This window comes from Phalaenopsis equestris, unplaced genomic scaffold (assembly GCF_001263595.1).
Source record: "Phalaenopsis equestris unplaced genomic scaffold, ASM126359v1 Scaffold000224, whole genome shotgun sequence".
NCBI classification, from domain to species: domain Eukaryota; kingdom Viridiplantae; phylum Streptophyta; class Magnoliopsida; order Asparagales; family Orchidaceae; genus Phalaenopsis; species Phalaenopsis equestris.
This window is the reverse complement of record NW_018164666.1, coordinates 6618310-6636827: the sequence shown is the minus strand read 5'-3', so window position 1 is coordinate 6636827 and position 18518 is coordinate 6618310. Positions and strand designations below refer to the sequence as shown.

Genomic DNA, 18518 nt, shown 5'->3' with positions numbered 1-18518 from the left:
CATTAGCGTGTTGTCCGTACATGGTAGTAGAAGCCCTGATCGTTCTGTTATTTTTTTTTCTCTTTCATCATCAATAGATTTTATCAGCTCATCTCACATTTGAGATCATGCCCAATCAATTCGGTTGCCTCTACTTTACCTTTCTTTTTCCTACCCTCATTGTCTTTCCTTTTTCATTCTTTCGCTTTTCGCCTCCCTAAACATTTTCTTATTCTATAACCATTTTTCAAAAACTAAAATATGATTTTATTCTCCTTCTAATTTTAAAACCCTTGCATTAAATCTGAAATCTAATTTTATTTTCATTCATGCTTTAGAAGTCCTGCATAAATTCTGAAATCTGATATTATTCATTTCCTATTTTAATGTTTCCTAAATTTTTAGTCAAGTCTTTTATAAATAGGAGTTCTCGTGTCTAGGGTAGGGGTGTTGTTTTACAATTCTGAATTTAGTTTTATCTGAGTGTTCTTCCCTCATAAGGTCTGTATCCAACAAAGAGGAAGGTGCTCCGGCTGTAACCCTCTCCAAGGTGTCGCTGATCCCCATCATTCTGACTCCATCCAGCACTTCGAAAGAAAAAGAAAAATTCTCTCTTTCTACACAACAATACAACATATATGATATCACTCTTTCTTGAAATCAACCGACAAGAATATTCACAAAAGAAAAAGAAAAATTCCATTTCACCTTCATCCCTGACAAGCAATGGCCTAGATGCGGGCTCATGGGGAGAGTCGAACGTGCGCAAATTCCCTTGGAGGAGGGGCCCCCAACCCCCTTCTACTTTACCTTTCTTTTTCCTACCCTCATTGCCTTTCCTTTTTCATTCTTTCGCTTTTCGCCTCCCTAAATATTTTCTAATTCAATAACTATTTTTAAAAAACTGAAATATGATTTTACTCTCCTTCTAATTTTAAAACCCTTGCATTAAATCTGAAATCTAATTTTATTTTCATTCATGCTTTAGAAGTCCTGCATAAATTCTGAAATCTGATATTATTCATTTCCTATTTTAATGTTTCCTAAATTTTTAGTCAAGTCTTTTATAAATAGGAGTTCTCGTGTCTAGGGTAGGGGTGTTGTTTTACAATTCTGAATTTAGTTTTATCTGAGTGTTCTTCCCTCATAAGGTCTGTATCCAACAAAGAGGAAGGTGCTCCGATTGTAACCCTGTCCAAGGTGTCGCTGATCCCCATCATTCTGACTCCATCCAGCACTTCGAAAGAAAAAGAAAAATTCTCTCTTTCTACACAACAATACAACATATATGATATCACTCTTTCTTGAAATCAACCGACAAGAATATTCACAAAAGACGGTGTCGTCCGCCTACCACAAGATCATTCCCTGCCCTCCTGTAGTACGCTGGACCAGCTTCTTCCTGCAGCCAGCAAGTACCAACTTCTACTGGCCTGTGATTCCAGTTGTTGTCCCCGTTTTTCAGCAGGTAGCAGCTTTTTCGTTTGCTTTCCAGACAGTCGCCACCTTTCCTTCCAGCAAGCCAGCAGCTTCCAGGCCGCTGCCATCTTCATCACAGCAGACAACCACCTTCCGTCCGGCAATCCCAGTGCTCCCAAGCGCTACAGATAGCCTTTCTGCAGCCCACTGCCCCGCTGCCTCCCCTCGGCTTCCGCCGCCCTCCTTCCTCCCTATCCCCTGCTCTAGCGGGCATTGTGCCGCCACCCTGCCCCCTAGGCATCTTGCCACCACCTTACCCTCGCAAGCCACATCTTCTCTGCCTCCTGCGGGCCACTAGCTACTGCCTCTCCAGATTCCAGCCTTCGACGACGCCTCCGACGTCATCCGGCTGCGGTTCAATGCCTCTTTCCTGTCCTTCTCTTTCACCGGTCTTCACCGCAACCACTGACCTAGCGCCACCTCTCCAGGCTTCCTCCTCGTCGAGTTTGTCATTATGTGTTGGGTATTTGTTGTAATGTTTTACTTTATATTTGATTTGCATGGTGTCTTTCTTTTTTTTGCGTCATCATCATTGTAACCAACTTTCTCGAGTCATTAATAAAAATCGTGTCTTGCATCGTGATTTGGGTTATCTCCAGTATCAAGCATGATGGGAGAATCCATCATCACGTCACAATAACAAATGTTTTAACTACTTGGCCAACAAAATATCAAGAAAGGCGTTCATACACACTTTCAAAGCAAGGAGCTTGCATCGCTGAGCAACACACACATTCTCATCTTTTAGTTAAACCATCAAAAACATGCAAATTTAAAAACAAAAAACATGAGATTAAAAACATGAGATAATTTTTAATCCTCTTACCATTTTAAAAAAAAAATTCAAGATATTTTAACTCATTATTGCTTAACAGCTATTGTTCTCCAGATGCCAGGCACTTTAAACAGTATTTTAATCACGCCTAATTAAAGATCTTTCACAATTTAAATTGTATCTCCTCATGGTTTGCAGAAAGTAAAGAGAGATAGTTCACTCATTTTGTCAGTACCATCCATCTTGCTATCCCAAACAGACACCCAGATCTTTTGAAGATGTGTTCCCCTAGCATATACAAAGATATTTTTATTTTCTCAATATAAGTTTACGATTAATGTCTTCAAAAGATAACGGACATATAATATATTGCAACCATCACAAAACTAAATATTAAAAAAAAAACCTTTTCAAAAGTAGAAATGTTGCTGATATATAATTCTGCCTAGGCAAATATAATCACAGCATTCAATTTGCATAAATTTCTCAGATTAAAAGCACTTCAACTATATTTCCTATGCCCAATAATGCATAGGTAAAAAAAAAAAACATTCAATAACGTGAGGAAAATGTAATGGAATTAAAAATATAACAACTTCAAAGAAACACTAACCCTTCTGTGCAAGAATTGAAAAGACATCAAAACATCACAGAGATCTAACACCCTCAGAGAAAATTCTGAATCATATGTAGCTTCAAAAGGCTGGAGTACAACCTACGAACCACAATGTTTTACACCATCAGATTGTAAAAGACAAAATTGTTCAAGAAATTTATTTTCTTCGACTACCTTAAATAAGTACCTTCATAAGAGGTTCACAACTCTTGTCAGACTTCTGTATATTAATGCGAACATTCACAAATGGTAATGAGTAAAGAGATGAAGTATCACCCGCAATAGCCTGAGAAGTAATTATAGTTGCAAAGTCAGCCATAAAAAATGGTAAATATTAATTTATAAAGCATGTTGCCACAAGAAACACTACCTTCATTGCAATTAGCATAGTGTTGCCATTAAACGGGTCAATTAGAGTTAAAGAATCTATCAAAGCAACAATTGCGGATGAACTTTCACTAAACTCACACTCAAGACTGACTCCATCAAGATTTGCTTCCACGATCTTCTTTTCATATCTAAATATGAACAAGAGAGTAAAACTGATCTTGCTTACTATCACGAATAAAATAAATAAAAATCCCATCAAGAGATACTAAAAAGGCACCATAAGATATATGCCAATGATAAATAAAATCAAAATAAGAAGTCAATATACCATGTTGAACTGCTTCTGTATGGATACCAAAACTAATCAAATCAAAGACAACAAAAAATAGCCGACAAATATTGGAGCAATAAGCAAGTCCATTTTAAAACACATCAATAACAGTCAAAATCAATCAATCATCATCCATTTTACAAAACAGATAGGGCTGAGGCATCTGGAAAGTGGGAATTATCTAAAAAATACTCCAAGTTGACAAAATGCTGCAAGAAAAAAGCCATAGATTTCACACGAAAATATCAAGAAAATAAATATGATATGCACAAGAAATAAGAATTCACAAGAATAAATTGAATAGTCACCTATGCGTGCAAGAAGAGGACAAAAATTTGACGAGCACGAACATTGAGAACTTATAAGCGAGGTTGGAAACATATACTAATCTTATTTTAAATAAGAAAAGGGGAGATTAAATACCTACTGCAATTATTTCCATATATTAAAAAATACATGTTAGAAATAAATAGCGATGTAATCGAGCAGAGCTAGGTTGATTATGTCATGGATTGGACTTGGTTTGGTTAAATCATAAGTTGTTCATGTTCAATTCAAGCTTTACTCAGAGCTTCGACTTATATGCTCATACTTGGCTAGTTTAATTTTTTTTTTATGTTCATATTTGATTAATACTTGACTTATTTTAATTAATTAAACAAACTAAATATTCAAACTATTTTTACTTTTCTTTATATAAAATTATAATTTTAATTTATAGCTAACTTTTAATATAAAGTTGGTAAAGAAGTTAAAATTTTAAAGAGTACAAGTTTATCATATAAAATTATTAACAAATGATTTCATGAATCAAAATAAATAACTAATTGAATAAATTTTAAATTAGCATCTAATCAGTTTATACCAAGTAAATAAAATAATATATAAATTGTGAGTAAGCTTTCTTATAATCAAATCACATAAATAAGGAATAACAAACTAGATTATTGAGATAAAGAAAATTACATTAAATCTATATGCATATTAAAATTAAATTATACTATATTACAATTAATATATAATTAAATAAATTCCACTTAATTAAATTTTAATTAAAAAATATAACATATAAGTATAAAATATTTAACAAATAACTTATTGAACAATAAATGGGTTTTGTTCATGAACATTAATAAATATATTAGACAATATTCAAATTTTGTTCATTTAACCTTCGTGTTTTAAAAAAAGTATACAAACATATTAATTTACTAATTCGAGCAAACATGATCAAGTATTAATCGAGTCAAGATTGAGTTGTTAGTCAATTACATTGGTTCATTTACATCAATGTGGTAATAATATTAAATTGATATTTTCTATTAATTGCATTATATCAATGTTGTGCCCATCTCAAGTCCATCTTCAGTTCACTCTCATTTTCTCTTGTTTACGTTGTAACATGCACCTACCTCAATCCGCATTCGCATGACCTCCTCTTTATCTCGCACGGGAACAAGCTCTCTGGCTTGCACTTTAAGTGTCTTTCTGCCCCCACTACAATCTCCTTTATGCACAGCCCACCACTACTCTCACCTATGTCGCTATGGGCCAACAAGCACACTTGCGAACAGCCTGGTGCCATTGCCAATCCTCACATTTCGATCAACTTTTCACTGTATATTTAAGAAAAAAAAGCTCAAGCCCATATCAACAGAACTAGATCATCGAAACCATTTACAGTTTTGTAGAATCCTCCCACCAACAATTCAAGTCATTAAACAATACTAAGCCCTAAATCTTCAACATCAACCTTGTACTAACAACCACCGACCCAACCCTCAATAGCCACAAGCTCCTAAAATCCAAGGCAAACTTAGAAGTCTGTTGGCCTCACTTTTAGTTGAGGTCTAGTTTTTCCTCTTTAGTAGCCTAGGGTCTAGCCATAGAGCTTTCCTGTTGACTATTCCTAGAGAACTAGAGAAGGAACCCTCACCATTAGAAATTCTAAACTTTTTTTTGCTCAACTTAAAGTTTCACATATTGGTCCTAATCTCTAGCACTTAGCAGGTGGGACTGTTTGACCTTAAGGCTAACCCTCGGGTGGTATGTTCTTGGTTGGTCTCACACATACACTTGCACATTATACTTCCACTCACTACCTTAAACCCAAACAAGCTTAACCCTTATACATTAACCTTTTTGGACACTCATGTAGATGCTCCCCTAAACCCACTAGCCCTAGGCTAGGGTTTAGCTAGAACCAGTGCATGGAGGACCCAAAGTAGGAAATTCTATTGGTCTATGGCTCAAGTAGGGTGATTGACACTTTAATTTTACCAAAATACTCAACTTAGCCTTTTACCCCTAAATCTAGCCAATTTACTAAATTACCATTGGAACCCCAAAATTGGCTTAAATTCCCAGAATTACCCAAAATACCCAATTTTGTCCAAAACCCATCTCAAACCATTTGAAACTACCCAAATTGCCCAAAAAATTCCAAAATTTTCAAAATTACCAAAATACCCCTCATTTGGCCAAAATTACCAAAATACCCCTCATTTGGCCAAAATTACCAAAATACAATTTGTGGCCCAAATTGTCCCAAAACCTTAAAAAACATTTTAAATGTCACCAAAATCAATTTGAACCACTTTATTGAGCTCAATTTGACTCATTTTGACCAAAAACCTCAAATTGTCTTTAAAGTCTCAATTATCAATATCATCCCCAATGTCCAACAATTTGATCTCAATTTTCCCCAATTTCAATTATAAACTAATATTCATAATGTCCAAACTTGATTGGAACCAAATCTAAGCCCAATCGACCCACAATTGAATTCAATTTCAACCCAAATAAAAAATCCCCAATTTAACCCAAAACCAAAATCTCACTCAATTGAACCTCCAAATCTATCCAATTGCCTCAATTTTGCATCATAAACTATTTAAAACATTTCCCCACATCAAATTGAACCTTCAATGGGCCTTGGCCAAGCTCAATTTCATTCAAATTTGACTTAGACCAAAATCCTCAAATTTGCCCCAAATTAGTTATATCCCCAAATTCAACCAAGTTGAACCCCATAACCCCAAAATTTTCACCCAAATAATATCCAAAACTCTTCATGACAATCACCCACATCAGACTGAACCATCAATTGTGCCTTAGCTAAACTCTAGCCCAACTCAAACCCAAGTCTAACCCAACATCTCCAAAATTGACCAAATATTCAAATTCCTTCAACTTGAACCTCCAAATCAATTCAAAATCACTCCAAATCTTTTCTAAACTCCTTGTGATAATCATCTACACCATCTTGGTCAGTCAATTAACCTCAATGACATGACAAACCCAACCAAAACCCAACTTCAAGCCAAATTGTCCAAAATTGAACCCATGCACAAAAGTTGACCAAGCTAAGCCAAATTGATCAAACTAAAGCCACTACAGCCACCATTTGGACTCTAGTGCCCAGACTAGACCCACCAAGCCCACCCTACATGAGCTATGGGCCAATGGTCCCTTAACTTAGGGGATTTCACCCAATTTTTGGCTTAAACTCAAATATCTTGGTCATCATCACTTACCATTAGGTGTTAACCATCATTAGCCACACCCTGGCCTCCCTGAGCACAGAAGTGACCTGACTCTGGCCAGCCACCACCTCAGCAGCCAGAAACAGCCCAAGAGAGCCCCAAGTCCCAAAACCCAAAATTGAACCTCTTTGAGTTGGCTAAGTCCTATTGGCCACTAGAGTCTTTCTTCCCGCCACCTCAGCAAGCTTTTGCACCCATTGTCAAACCCTGAGCACCACAAGGCAGCCATTGTTATAAATTGACCCCTTCACGGCGAAAGAAAAGAGTGTTTGAAACCTTGAGGAAACTCTGCTGAAATTTCACTAGAACTTCTCCAAACCTTCCTAAGTACAATCCCCCTGCTCTCAGCCACTTACAGCCACTCCAGAAGGTCAATTTCATCACTGAAATTTGCCTTAAAACCAGTACAAATCTCGCCACAGCTCTACAGTGAACCAAACTCCAATTAATTGTGCACACACCATCTACAGAGTGAGATGAGTTGATTCCCCACAAAAGCCTCATCACAGGGATCCCCTAAACTAGCTCTAGACGAACACCTGAATTCGGTTTTGATTGAAATCATATCTAGACAATTTACCACAGCCCAGGAGCTCATCTGAAGGTTCGTTGGACTCATTCAAAGCTTCTACAACCATCTGATTAAGGTCTCCCCTCTCAGACAAAGGTATTGAGCTTTAACCCTAGACCAAGCTTGATCTGATTCTCCATGCGTATAGATTGTATTTCATACCGTATAAACCGAATGGATGTGTTCGTCTTGAGTAAATGAAGGTGTGGGAACAAACCCGAAGTGATTTAATTGAGTCTAGCTCGAGATCTTAAGGTTTTAGTGTGGACGACTTACGGTTTAGGTCAGTTAGGGAGGATGACGGAGAAGATCAAGCCGGACGAACTCTTGGTGAGTGAACAGCGGGCTGACGAGGAGGCTATGTGGTTGGCGACGTCGAATAGCGGAGCGCCGCGTGTAAATCTCGGCACACCGTAGGTTGCGCTGGCGCTGACCTGGATAAGTAGAAAAATATGAATTTTTCTAATTTATTTAAATCTCAGAACTTAAGAAATTCATATCTTTTTATAGAAAAATCATAAAAATAAATTAAATATACCCTCTTGTTCAGTGAACAGAGGAGAATAATGTTGACCAAAAATAAAAATTATTTGTTGACTCTTTGATTTTTAATTAATTAAATAGCCTGTGCTATATTTTTTATTCATTATCATTAAATATTACTCATCATGGCTTGAGATTTTTAGGGCTTATTCCTCGTGACAGAAGGGATGTCCTCTAATTTTTCCAAGGTCAGAGAGCATCTCTGTGTTCCTAACCCTAATTTTCAAGATTAGATGACTATTTTGGCTTAAATTAGTTATATAAATTAAAATATCACTTGAAATTTTATGAGATAAATTTTAGTAGGTTCAAAGTGGTCAGAAAAGCTTAGGAAAAATATCATGATGATCTGAACAATTTTGTAAATCTCTATAGTTAATTAAATGTCCATAACTTGTATTAATTTATTTAAATTAAATATTAACCAAAAATTAATGAAATCAATTCCATATTTTGTGTAAAAATCAAGTCGGCTCACAGTAAAAAATTGAAATTTATTTGATTAAGTTTGAGCACTAAAGTTGATTTTATAAGAAAGATTATATTGATGAGCACTAAAGTTGATTTTATAAGAAAGATTATATTTTTGTACAAAAATAATTATATTAAATTAAATACACTTAAGAAAATTATAAAAAGTGGTTTATTGAGTTCCTTGTGATTTGGGGAACTTAGGAAAAATAAAAATTATTTTTGAGAAAATACTTCATTTTTTAGCTATATTTTAAATTAAAAATAATTAAGAATTCCAAAAATACAAAAATATTTCAAAATGTTCCTAATGATTTCCTGATCACTTGAGACTTACTAAAATATTTTTCCCAATTTTCCTAAGTTATAAGTAAATTTTTAAAGGCTTAAAACGTATTTTTTTAATTTTCCCATTAAAATAATCATAATAAATAAATTAAAATCATAAAAATATAAAATTTATTTCTCTGAGTTCCCTGGACTTATAGAGGTTTAATAAAAATATAAAAATAATTTTTGGTAATAAAATTTTTTTCTATTTAATTAAATCACTAAAAATCAATAAATAATTATAAAATTAAATTAAATTAAATTTAGAAAATCATGGTATTTTGCCTAAGTGTTTCTCTGACCTAAGGGAACCTTTAATATTTTTCTCATAAACAAAAATTTTATTTTGATTGATTAAATAAATTAATGTTGAAAATCTTATTTTCTAAGTTAAGATAATTATTTAAATTAAATAAAAATTTGAAAACCCACATTTTCTTCTCTTATGTTTTAATTGACCCATGGACAGGGTACTCTTAAAATTTTAAGATCATTTGAATTATGTCTAATGAGTTATGAAGTGGAAAACCCCAAAGGCAAGATGACCATTTTAAATTTTTTGTGTCATAATTAAAATTTAAGGGAAATCAAGAGAAAAACGAGTAATTTTGATCCTAATGAATACTCTTGAAAGATTGAAACATAATAGGTTTAAAGGTAGAAACCAATTTCCCACATTTCCATGATAAGAACAAAATTATAACTTTTTAAATTATCATGATTTGGAAGTACATAGAAATCAGATGATTCTGAAGTGATGAGCTTAGGCCAGGAGGATGATAGTTCACTTATTTTTAAGCCCACAATTGGATACGATGATATGATCTTTCAATAAGAATACATGTCATCTAACTTAAAATTTCAATAATGGTCATTTTCTCCCATTGAGATTGTTAAGGGTTTGGTAGTGATCTAGGCTTGATCTTTAAACTTATTTGATGGGGTTTAGAAAAGTAACATGATTGATGGTAAACACAGCTAAACACTATGAGCCCAACTTTAGTGGTAGGTACAAAATCTTTAATGACTTAAAATTTGTCTTAGAGACATTCACCCACATAACTTTTAAATGAAATATCAACTGATTAACTGAGTATCATGCCCTTGGGATGATTAAAATGTCAAATTTCACCGAGTAGTGGGGTAACCTTTTTAACTTGACCTTGGATGACTAATATAACAATATAATAAGTTCAAAATGATCTCAAAATATTTAAAAAGATCTTTCAAACAGTTCAGGGTCATTTCCCGAACACCTTAGAATCTCTTAGATATTTTAAAGAACAAATTGAACTTGCTATGCTTTGTTCTAAAATCGTCCACTAAAACCTTTCGGGACTCAATAAGTCATAGTTGAAAGTCTATTAGATACACCTTCACCTACTCTTGCAATTTAATTTTTTTGCAAAATTATACACATGTTGCAAAAGCTAACATTTCAACGGGAATGTCGAGAATGTGACAGATACGCTTTACAGTGTTATTTAATTTCTGTAATTTTATTTTTTGCACACTACTTTTATTACAAAATATTATAACTGCTTGGATGTTCACTTTACTTTACTTGCAAAACCAAAACAATTTTTTCAAAAATCTAAAACAATTTGTTTCAAAGGTAACCATAAACCCTTTGAAATGTCACTAAACATAAAACGTCCTTTTGAATTTACGGGAGTCTCTTGAAGGAGGTAACCCACAGTTGCTAATGAGATCTCCCCGGTTTAAATGGGTTTCACAACTTGTTTAAGCTTAGTAAATTCAAACGAAAACAATGATACCAGAACGAGAGAACCATGGGACATAACCGGTGTCGCTCTAATCAACTTTAACCCCCCCATAATGATTGAACTTTAACTTGTCATTTAAACTTTAAACGTTAGAATTTAGGGCTGCTATTTCGTTGAGAAGTCTGGAGCTAACTTTGTGAGTAGCCTTCTACAACAACAATCTGCAACAACATGGATCTATAACAATACATCTTTCCTTAGAATTAAACAACAAGCCATAAGATTTTGATGTTATCCGCCTAGTACGACATAAATCCTGAACTTATCTTTAAGCTTTTGCACAACCATGTTGTGCAATTTAAGTCTTAACTTACCTTAGGATTCTGAAAATTGTCGTTTATCACGACCTAAATCCTCACATCCTCCAGGTTATTTGTGCGACCGTCTCGCATAAATGTAAGTCTTAAATAATAAAATTTGCATGATGAAATATTAAAATATTTCTTCTCGAAATCGAAGCCGAACCATAGGATAGCTTGAGAAGTCACCAAATTTCTCCTCAAGATCTGTGACATCTCCTAGTTCTTCTTCCATTGGATTCCAAAATAAAAAATTCCAAATTTGAAACATTCCCCTTTCACATCTCTTTGTCTGATCTTTAGAAAAGTCCTATCCTTTGAAATTCTTGAAGACAATATCCCCCGGATTTTTATCCGGGAGTTTTCTTACATGACTTCGGTTACCTAAAATGTAATTAACTATAAGGGTTTGCTCTTATAGAAAACTTTTAAGAACCTAGCTTAATATAAACCTTATTTAATTTTTTGTATTAAATAGGGGAATTTGTCAGTCTACATAAAAAATGATTTTTCACAAACTTAAACGGATGTCATAATTCTCTAGTTTATTTAATCGAGTCTTACAAATAAGTAGTGTGTCTAGGAGTGTGTCGCCCCTTCGGGATAGATGCATTGCTTGCGGTATTAGGCTTGTTTATTTAAACTGCTGAGGATATTAGAAAGGTTCGGTCTTGTATTTTCAAAATTTAAACTACTATTTTTTCCCAAATTAAATATATATATATATATATTAAATTAAACTGAGTGTCGGGATATTCATTCCGGCGACCGACAAAGCCCTTGAAAACACAAAAACAATGAAGACCGACAATAGCTCATTGGCAGAAATGGTAGGACCATCAAAGTCGAAAAAAAAAAATCTATGTTGTCAGGGGAAAAAAATTTGAAGATTTAGTGGGAGCTAAAGTTATTTTTTTGCAGTTTAACATGGTTAAATAAAAACTTGTTCAAACCCTTTACTTCACCTTCTCTGTATCCTTATATCTATCCCTTTCTTCCCCTACAACTATATGTCTCTCTCCTCTTAACACACATTATCTCTCATTTTTGTGTGTATATATTGTAAAAATATAGAGATAAACGAAGGGAAAAAAAGAGAAAAAGTAAAAGAAGGAAAAATAGCTAAAAACTTCGTGTATCTCACCCACAATCCAAATAAAATGCACCTTTGTATGCAGCATCCTTATGCGCATCTATCAATATTAAAAAGCGAGGTATTGAACAAGGCATTTTAATTGTTAAAAAGCAAGGTGTAAGCCCCAAAGCATTGAGCGTAATCCCTATGATATAAAATAAATATAAGGCACATAATTATTAAGAGATAAAAAGAGAACTTGTACTCACTCAATTTCAAACCAATTCTACTAGGACTAAAATATTCAAAATTATTGGCATATATTCACTACAAAAAAAATAAAAAATGATTGAGCCAAAAAATAAACTTGTTGTGCTCAATTGATCTCAATTTTTTAATATTATTCATTCTTCAAGTTCATCCTCAAAATCATCTTCTTCACACAAATAGTTGTATCGAAATCACAACTAGGTTCTTCATGTTGTTTACATTCACTACTCACTTCATTAAAGTCATCGTCATGCTCAGTCTCAGGTGCATTCACAATTTATTTCGTTTTATCATTGTTGCCTATTATACAAAAAAACAAGTAAAATGACATCGACAAATATTTAGGATCTTTATTCCATGAGAATATGTAATTCTGTAAAGGACAATTAAAAGTAGTGATAATTACATACATATCACCCGAAATATTGCTATTTAAAAAATCTAGCATCCATGTGATATTTTTGCACTACTAAACCGATTTATTTACACAGGCCACAATCAAACTATTGAGAATTGGATAAAAATGAAAAATATGGGTTGGGGCTTTATCATGAGTTTTGATACTTGAGTGAAAATTTGAAAACTGAATGAAAGAGGGTGTTAAATTTGTAAATAGCAATGCTTTGGGGGCATGCAAACTCTTAAAAGTAAATAAAAAACTTATTTATTTTTTCATTTAGCTTCCTTTTTCTATGGGAATATGTTATAGAAACATCATTTTTTTCCCTTATGTAAGATTTTGTTATTCTTCATTTGCATTTATTATGAGCACATTTCTGATTACATCAACCTCAAATATATGTTTCTCTTCATTCATTCAAGAAGGGTCATGTGAAAACACTAAAACTTATTTCTCAACAATCCACTCTCATCAGAATCTATGTCATTTACCAATATTTTAACGAAGTCTTATTTTCTTCTTATATTTCTCTCCCTCAATCTAATATCATATCTTACATACACCATAGCATTCATCCTCTTGTACTCCAACTTGTTCCTCTTCTTATTATGAATCTAAAATAAAAGATATTATTTTTAAGTGATATATGAAAGAAAATAAATTTAAAAAGAAGTAAAAAATTACTACTTATTCAACAGTACATTAATTTCTTTCACAACCCGATCAACTACATGTGAGGCTAAGAACTCAAAATAACAAAATTCGTTAATTCAAGCGTTTTCCCACTAAGTCTCATCCACGAATCAATTGGAGATTCTAACTTTATTGAGTTCATAACAACTCTACTCCCAAAATCTTCTCTTAAATTTTCATACAAGTCTAGCTTAATATTAGCTTTAAGGTGATCTTCAAAATCCAACATTTTTTTCAAAACAAGTAATTAATTTTTGTATCATCTCTTCATCATAAGTGAAATTATCTTCAAAGCTAAATTGAGGATTTAAATAAAAACCAAACCAATGTAATAGTTTATGAAGTTCTACTTCGCATTTTTACATCAATTTTCCTTCAAATAGGTTCATAATTCTTTATATTATATCCACATGTAGAAAAAAAATTCTTTTGTTCAATCCATTAACTCATAATATAACTCATGGACTATCTTTCTTTTGAGTCAACATCTTTTAGAAACATTTACAAGAGGAATAGCACTCTTGATCCAGTAAGCAAGTTGACCACAAGAATATGGATCGAACAAAATAAAAAGTCAAGCTTTCAAACATTTTGTCTATTTAACCCATTGACTAGTTTCTGAGGAGAATATTGTAGCAAGCAATGTGATGCTTAGATGAGTGAATTTCCTGTCCTTTGTAAAAGATCTCATCGAGTCAACTTAAGTGTGCCCGTTTGGTTTTTCAAGTGTGATTTCATGAATCTTCAAATTTTCAACATCTTCTAACATAAGGCTATAATACAATTTGATGCACAAGATATTCAATAAATGTCTTTTTTCACTATATTTTTACCTACATTCACATAATTTGACTCATTATTTACTATGATTCGCACCACATTTTTTTCTCATATTTCCTCGATCACGTCATCCAAATAAGTGAATACTAACTCATCATTCTTTATGGTATCATAGACATCCACAGATTTGAGAAAAAAATTACAATTGGGTTGTTAAATAGAAAATTAATTAAAGTCCTTTTTTCATCAATCCAACTATATAACACAATCAGCACCCATATTTTCTCTGTGTCATCTTATGCTCATCTAGCATCTTATTCATTGTAACTTCACCTTTGTGAATCCAAGTTCTTAATTCATGCATTATAGACAGAGTAAAATCAGGTCCACAGTTAGCAACTTCTTCAAACATATGCATAAAGTAGGGTCATTAGCAACATTAAATACTAATTTATAATATTTTTGAGACAATGACATATCTCATGCGTACATTTCTGTGCTCAATGGGGGAAACTCATAAAAGGCACAACGCGATAGCCAAACTTTCGACAAGATTCTCATAATACAATAAGAAAAATATTGTCTTGCAACACTAGGGAAAAGCACTCGTAACCGCCAAAATTTCTGCCAAAACAAATCCATCTAAAATAATAAGCTATTTTACAACAAAAGTAATTGTGAGAAACTTTCGACAGAGCTTCTAATAGATATTCGGTCCGTCTCAATTTTACATTTCTCAAAAGGAATATTCGACGAGCATTGTGTGGTAAATGACGCCAGTGTAATATATCGACTAAACGGTACACCCTCGGCAGACACAAACTCGGTGTTCTATGCCACCAAATCTTCATCGAATGGCAGGCCTTTCTCAATTTCTCTATAGAATGAATGGTAAAGCATTTCTATTAGAATTTGGAAGTGTTCATTTGTGATCTCATTTATTTATTTATTTTTAATTGAAGTATTGAAACAAATTCAATGTGTGAAACTAAGTTGGAATCAATCAATCCCACACTATTTTTGAAATTTAAAGTTAGATATGCTATTATTTAACTTAGGTTTATGAAATGAAAATATTTACTTAGAGGTCGTTTAGGATCAATTTCTATATATATATTTTTTATTTTGTTCTTATTTTTAAACATAAAACCAAAACAAGTTTAGTACTCTTATGATTTTTATATTTTTAAAAACAAAAAATATATTTTTATTCATATGCATTTACATATTTATCACTGAACACTTTTTACATTTATACCACCCTAATCTTTCTTATCAAAGCAAAAATACCATCATTAGAACTACCTCATCCATGTCTCCCTAGCCTCCCTCGCATAAAGCTCAATTTTCTTTCATTCTCCCTTCCCCTCCTGTGCCTAGCCTCCCTCGCAGGAAATTGCTTCGACTACCGCCTTTGGCTTGCCTATCCCTCTACAAGCTCTTCGTCGATCGTATAACAAAAATTCTCTCTTTCGATGACGATTTCGTCTAGTCATAGGATCACCACCTCCTCGTCCCTACCTTTACCCACAAACGCTTCCCCTCGCATAAAGCTCAAAATATTCTTTCACTCCCTTCCCCTCCTATGAGATCTTCTGCAGCTTACCGTTTCGATAAGAACTCCTTTGGGCTCTCCTCAACGCCAACCTCCTTGGCTTCCATGCATACGGGTCCATGACATCCATACAACTGAAGGAGCTATGCATGGAACAAAGAACAAAAATCGACAAAAGTAACAACGGACCAACGTGGAACGAAGACTTTCCCTTCATCACTGTCGAAAAAGGAGTCAGCATCAAAGAAGGCATCGATGTTGTCGTCGATGTCAAAAAAGGCATCGGTGTCGAGATTGAGATGGGAGCATCGCTTTGTTTCGACAGTTAAAAAAAAAAAAAGGAAGAAAGTTGTTTATAAACAAAATAAAAAAAAACTGAAAAATAAGCAAACATACATAATTTTTGTTTTCTTTTCTACATTTAAACACAAAAATATAGAAAACAGGAAACAAAAAAGGGTTCCAAACAGCCCCTATGGGTTAGCTTTTCATCAATTTTAGGAAAAGTGTTGAAGATCTATTCGGGGCTAGATCTACCTGCTTTATGCTTTGCAAAAATCCTACAAGCAGATCCTTTCCTATATTAAATTGATTAATTATATTTTTTTTAGAAATTTGTAATAATTTGTTAACAAATTCATAATGTATGTCATTATTTTCAATTAAGTTCTTGAATGTTATGACCCACTGTGACTGCTCTGAAGAATAAAAATCAATAAATATTAATAATTTCTTTATTCATTCAAATGGAAGTTATAAGCAAGCGTCAAAATCTCATTGACTTTTGTTATACTCGTAAAATGCATGGATATCCACAATGAAATTTCATGGACATATAATAACATGTTACATCCATGCAGAAAATGATTAATGATGAGTTCTTAGATGACGTTGAGTATTTAATACATGAAGCATCTCAGCTATCTGTTTTTAATTCAAATAATTTTGTTTATTTATATGCATGAAACACTAGAATCAATTATACGTTACGTCCGATGAAGTTGTATTCGCAATGTAAGGATTTCATTAAAATTATTGGTTCTGGACTTCACATGATGAGTATGAGCAACGTATTATTACTCAAGTTGGTGGTTTGATGAGCTAAGCTCCAAAAGAATATGATTCCATAAGATATAAAAAAAAGGTGTTCGATATAACAAAAGTTCAGTTTGTTGGGGTAATGGAGGAGAAGATATCAAACAACAGCTCACAAAATCATATGAACTATTAAACATAGCAAAACAGTCATCATGGCTAAAGTGCATGAATTACAAATTATCTATGGCGATTAGAATGTTGAGCAACAAAGCTGAATACAATATCGCTTAAATATTACTATCAATTTGCAGAGTTGTTAAAAAAGACTAAGAAAAAGGAACTAGGATTTATAGAAAATAAAAATTAGTGTCCAAATTAAGTTTAACCTCACAGAAATTATTTTATTCAAATTATATACAAATTTTGTCGATCCAACAAATTCAAACCACAAATTAAAAAAAAAAAAAAGCAAACAAAAACAAGTTTCATATAAGCATTTTCTTCTATTTGTCACTTAATCTACATCTTCAAAAATTATACACATCTATGTGTTCTACTAAGCATATGGGATGCAACAAGAAAGAGCGAGCAAAGAGATTTCTTTTGAATTAATTCTCAGATGAAGAAGCATGGAAGTACTTCAACTATACATCTTGTGCATATTTGATTTAGTTGTCAAACTACAATTTATGAAAATAAATATTTTTTACTTTTATAGTATATTTACAAAATTCAAATAAATATTACAAATTTTGCTTATTTACCTTTCACACTATATTTTTTGTACTTGTTAATAAAGTTATTATTGCATGTACATTTAGGTTAGAAAATTAAAGCATAGTATATCAGGTAAAAATGATTGGTGAAGCGTCACGTGTATTGTGATAAATAAAAAATAAAACTGATGACCAAAGCAAAAAATAATAATAATAAAATATTCCGACAGAAGAAGCTTGGTAGAGAAATAAATAATTTCCTGAATCTTGATATTATGGTTGGGATAGAATAATTGATATTAGGGGATTGATGATAAGTGCGATGTTGGGACGATCAATTTTTATTAACGATTATTATGGCCAACGAGCTAAGTGACGCTCCAACGAAATGAAATATATAAAAGCTCATGCAAAGATAACGTGATATTTCTGATATAGATAATATTTAGAATAAGAACGAAAATAAAAATAAAGCAAATATGCATATAACACTGCATAATAGTGTGATTTAAATGACTTGTCAATTTTGCCTATTTATGATAATCATTGTATTTACTGCATATACGCATGTTTTATTCATTATTAAAGCATTAATGCATGTTTATTTATTAACTATTGTGATTCATATCTTATTTTAGCATTATTTTCTTCCTGAGCATGAAGCTTACCAAATACTTTATTGTTACTTTTCATAAGGGGTGAGGTGCAGGTGGTTCATCAGTCAGCTGATTTGTTATTTTGTATAGTTTTGATTGTATAATTTTGAATGATTATAGAAGACATTTGGATTACATATGATTTCTATATGCATTTTAGAAGCACTATACTTTATTTGAGGATTGTTTATACCTGCTTCCTAGTCTATGTTGATGTTAGAGAATTAATCACAAGTTGAACTGTAGGGTTTTTTTGTGAAGATCCCGTAAGATTAATTT

At 32.8% G+C, this 18518-nt stretch overlaps 1 protein-coding gene across 2 annotated transcripts in view; it reads right to left on the bottom strand.

Annotated features, from left to right (window-relative positions):
- Window positions 1-18518, bottom strand: part of LOC110023361 — a 164053-nt gene that overhangs the window by 100800 nt on the left and 44735 nt on the right. For both annotated transcript variants that reach the window (XM_020722739.1, XM_020722741.1), the window contains exons 13-15: window positions 3220-3367; window positions 3037-3135; window positions 2847-2948 (exon numbers count right to left, since the gene is read on the bottom strand). In XM_020722739.1, the coding sequence (XP_020578398.1) occupies window positions 2847-2948; window positions 3037-3135; window positions 3220-3367 (349 nt within the window). The remainder of the gene's footprint in view (window positions 1-2846; window positions 2949-3036; window positions 3136-3219; window positions 3368-18518) is intronic.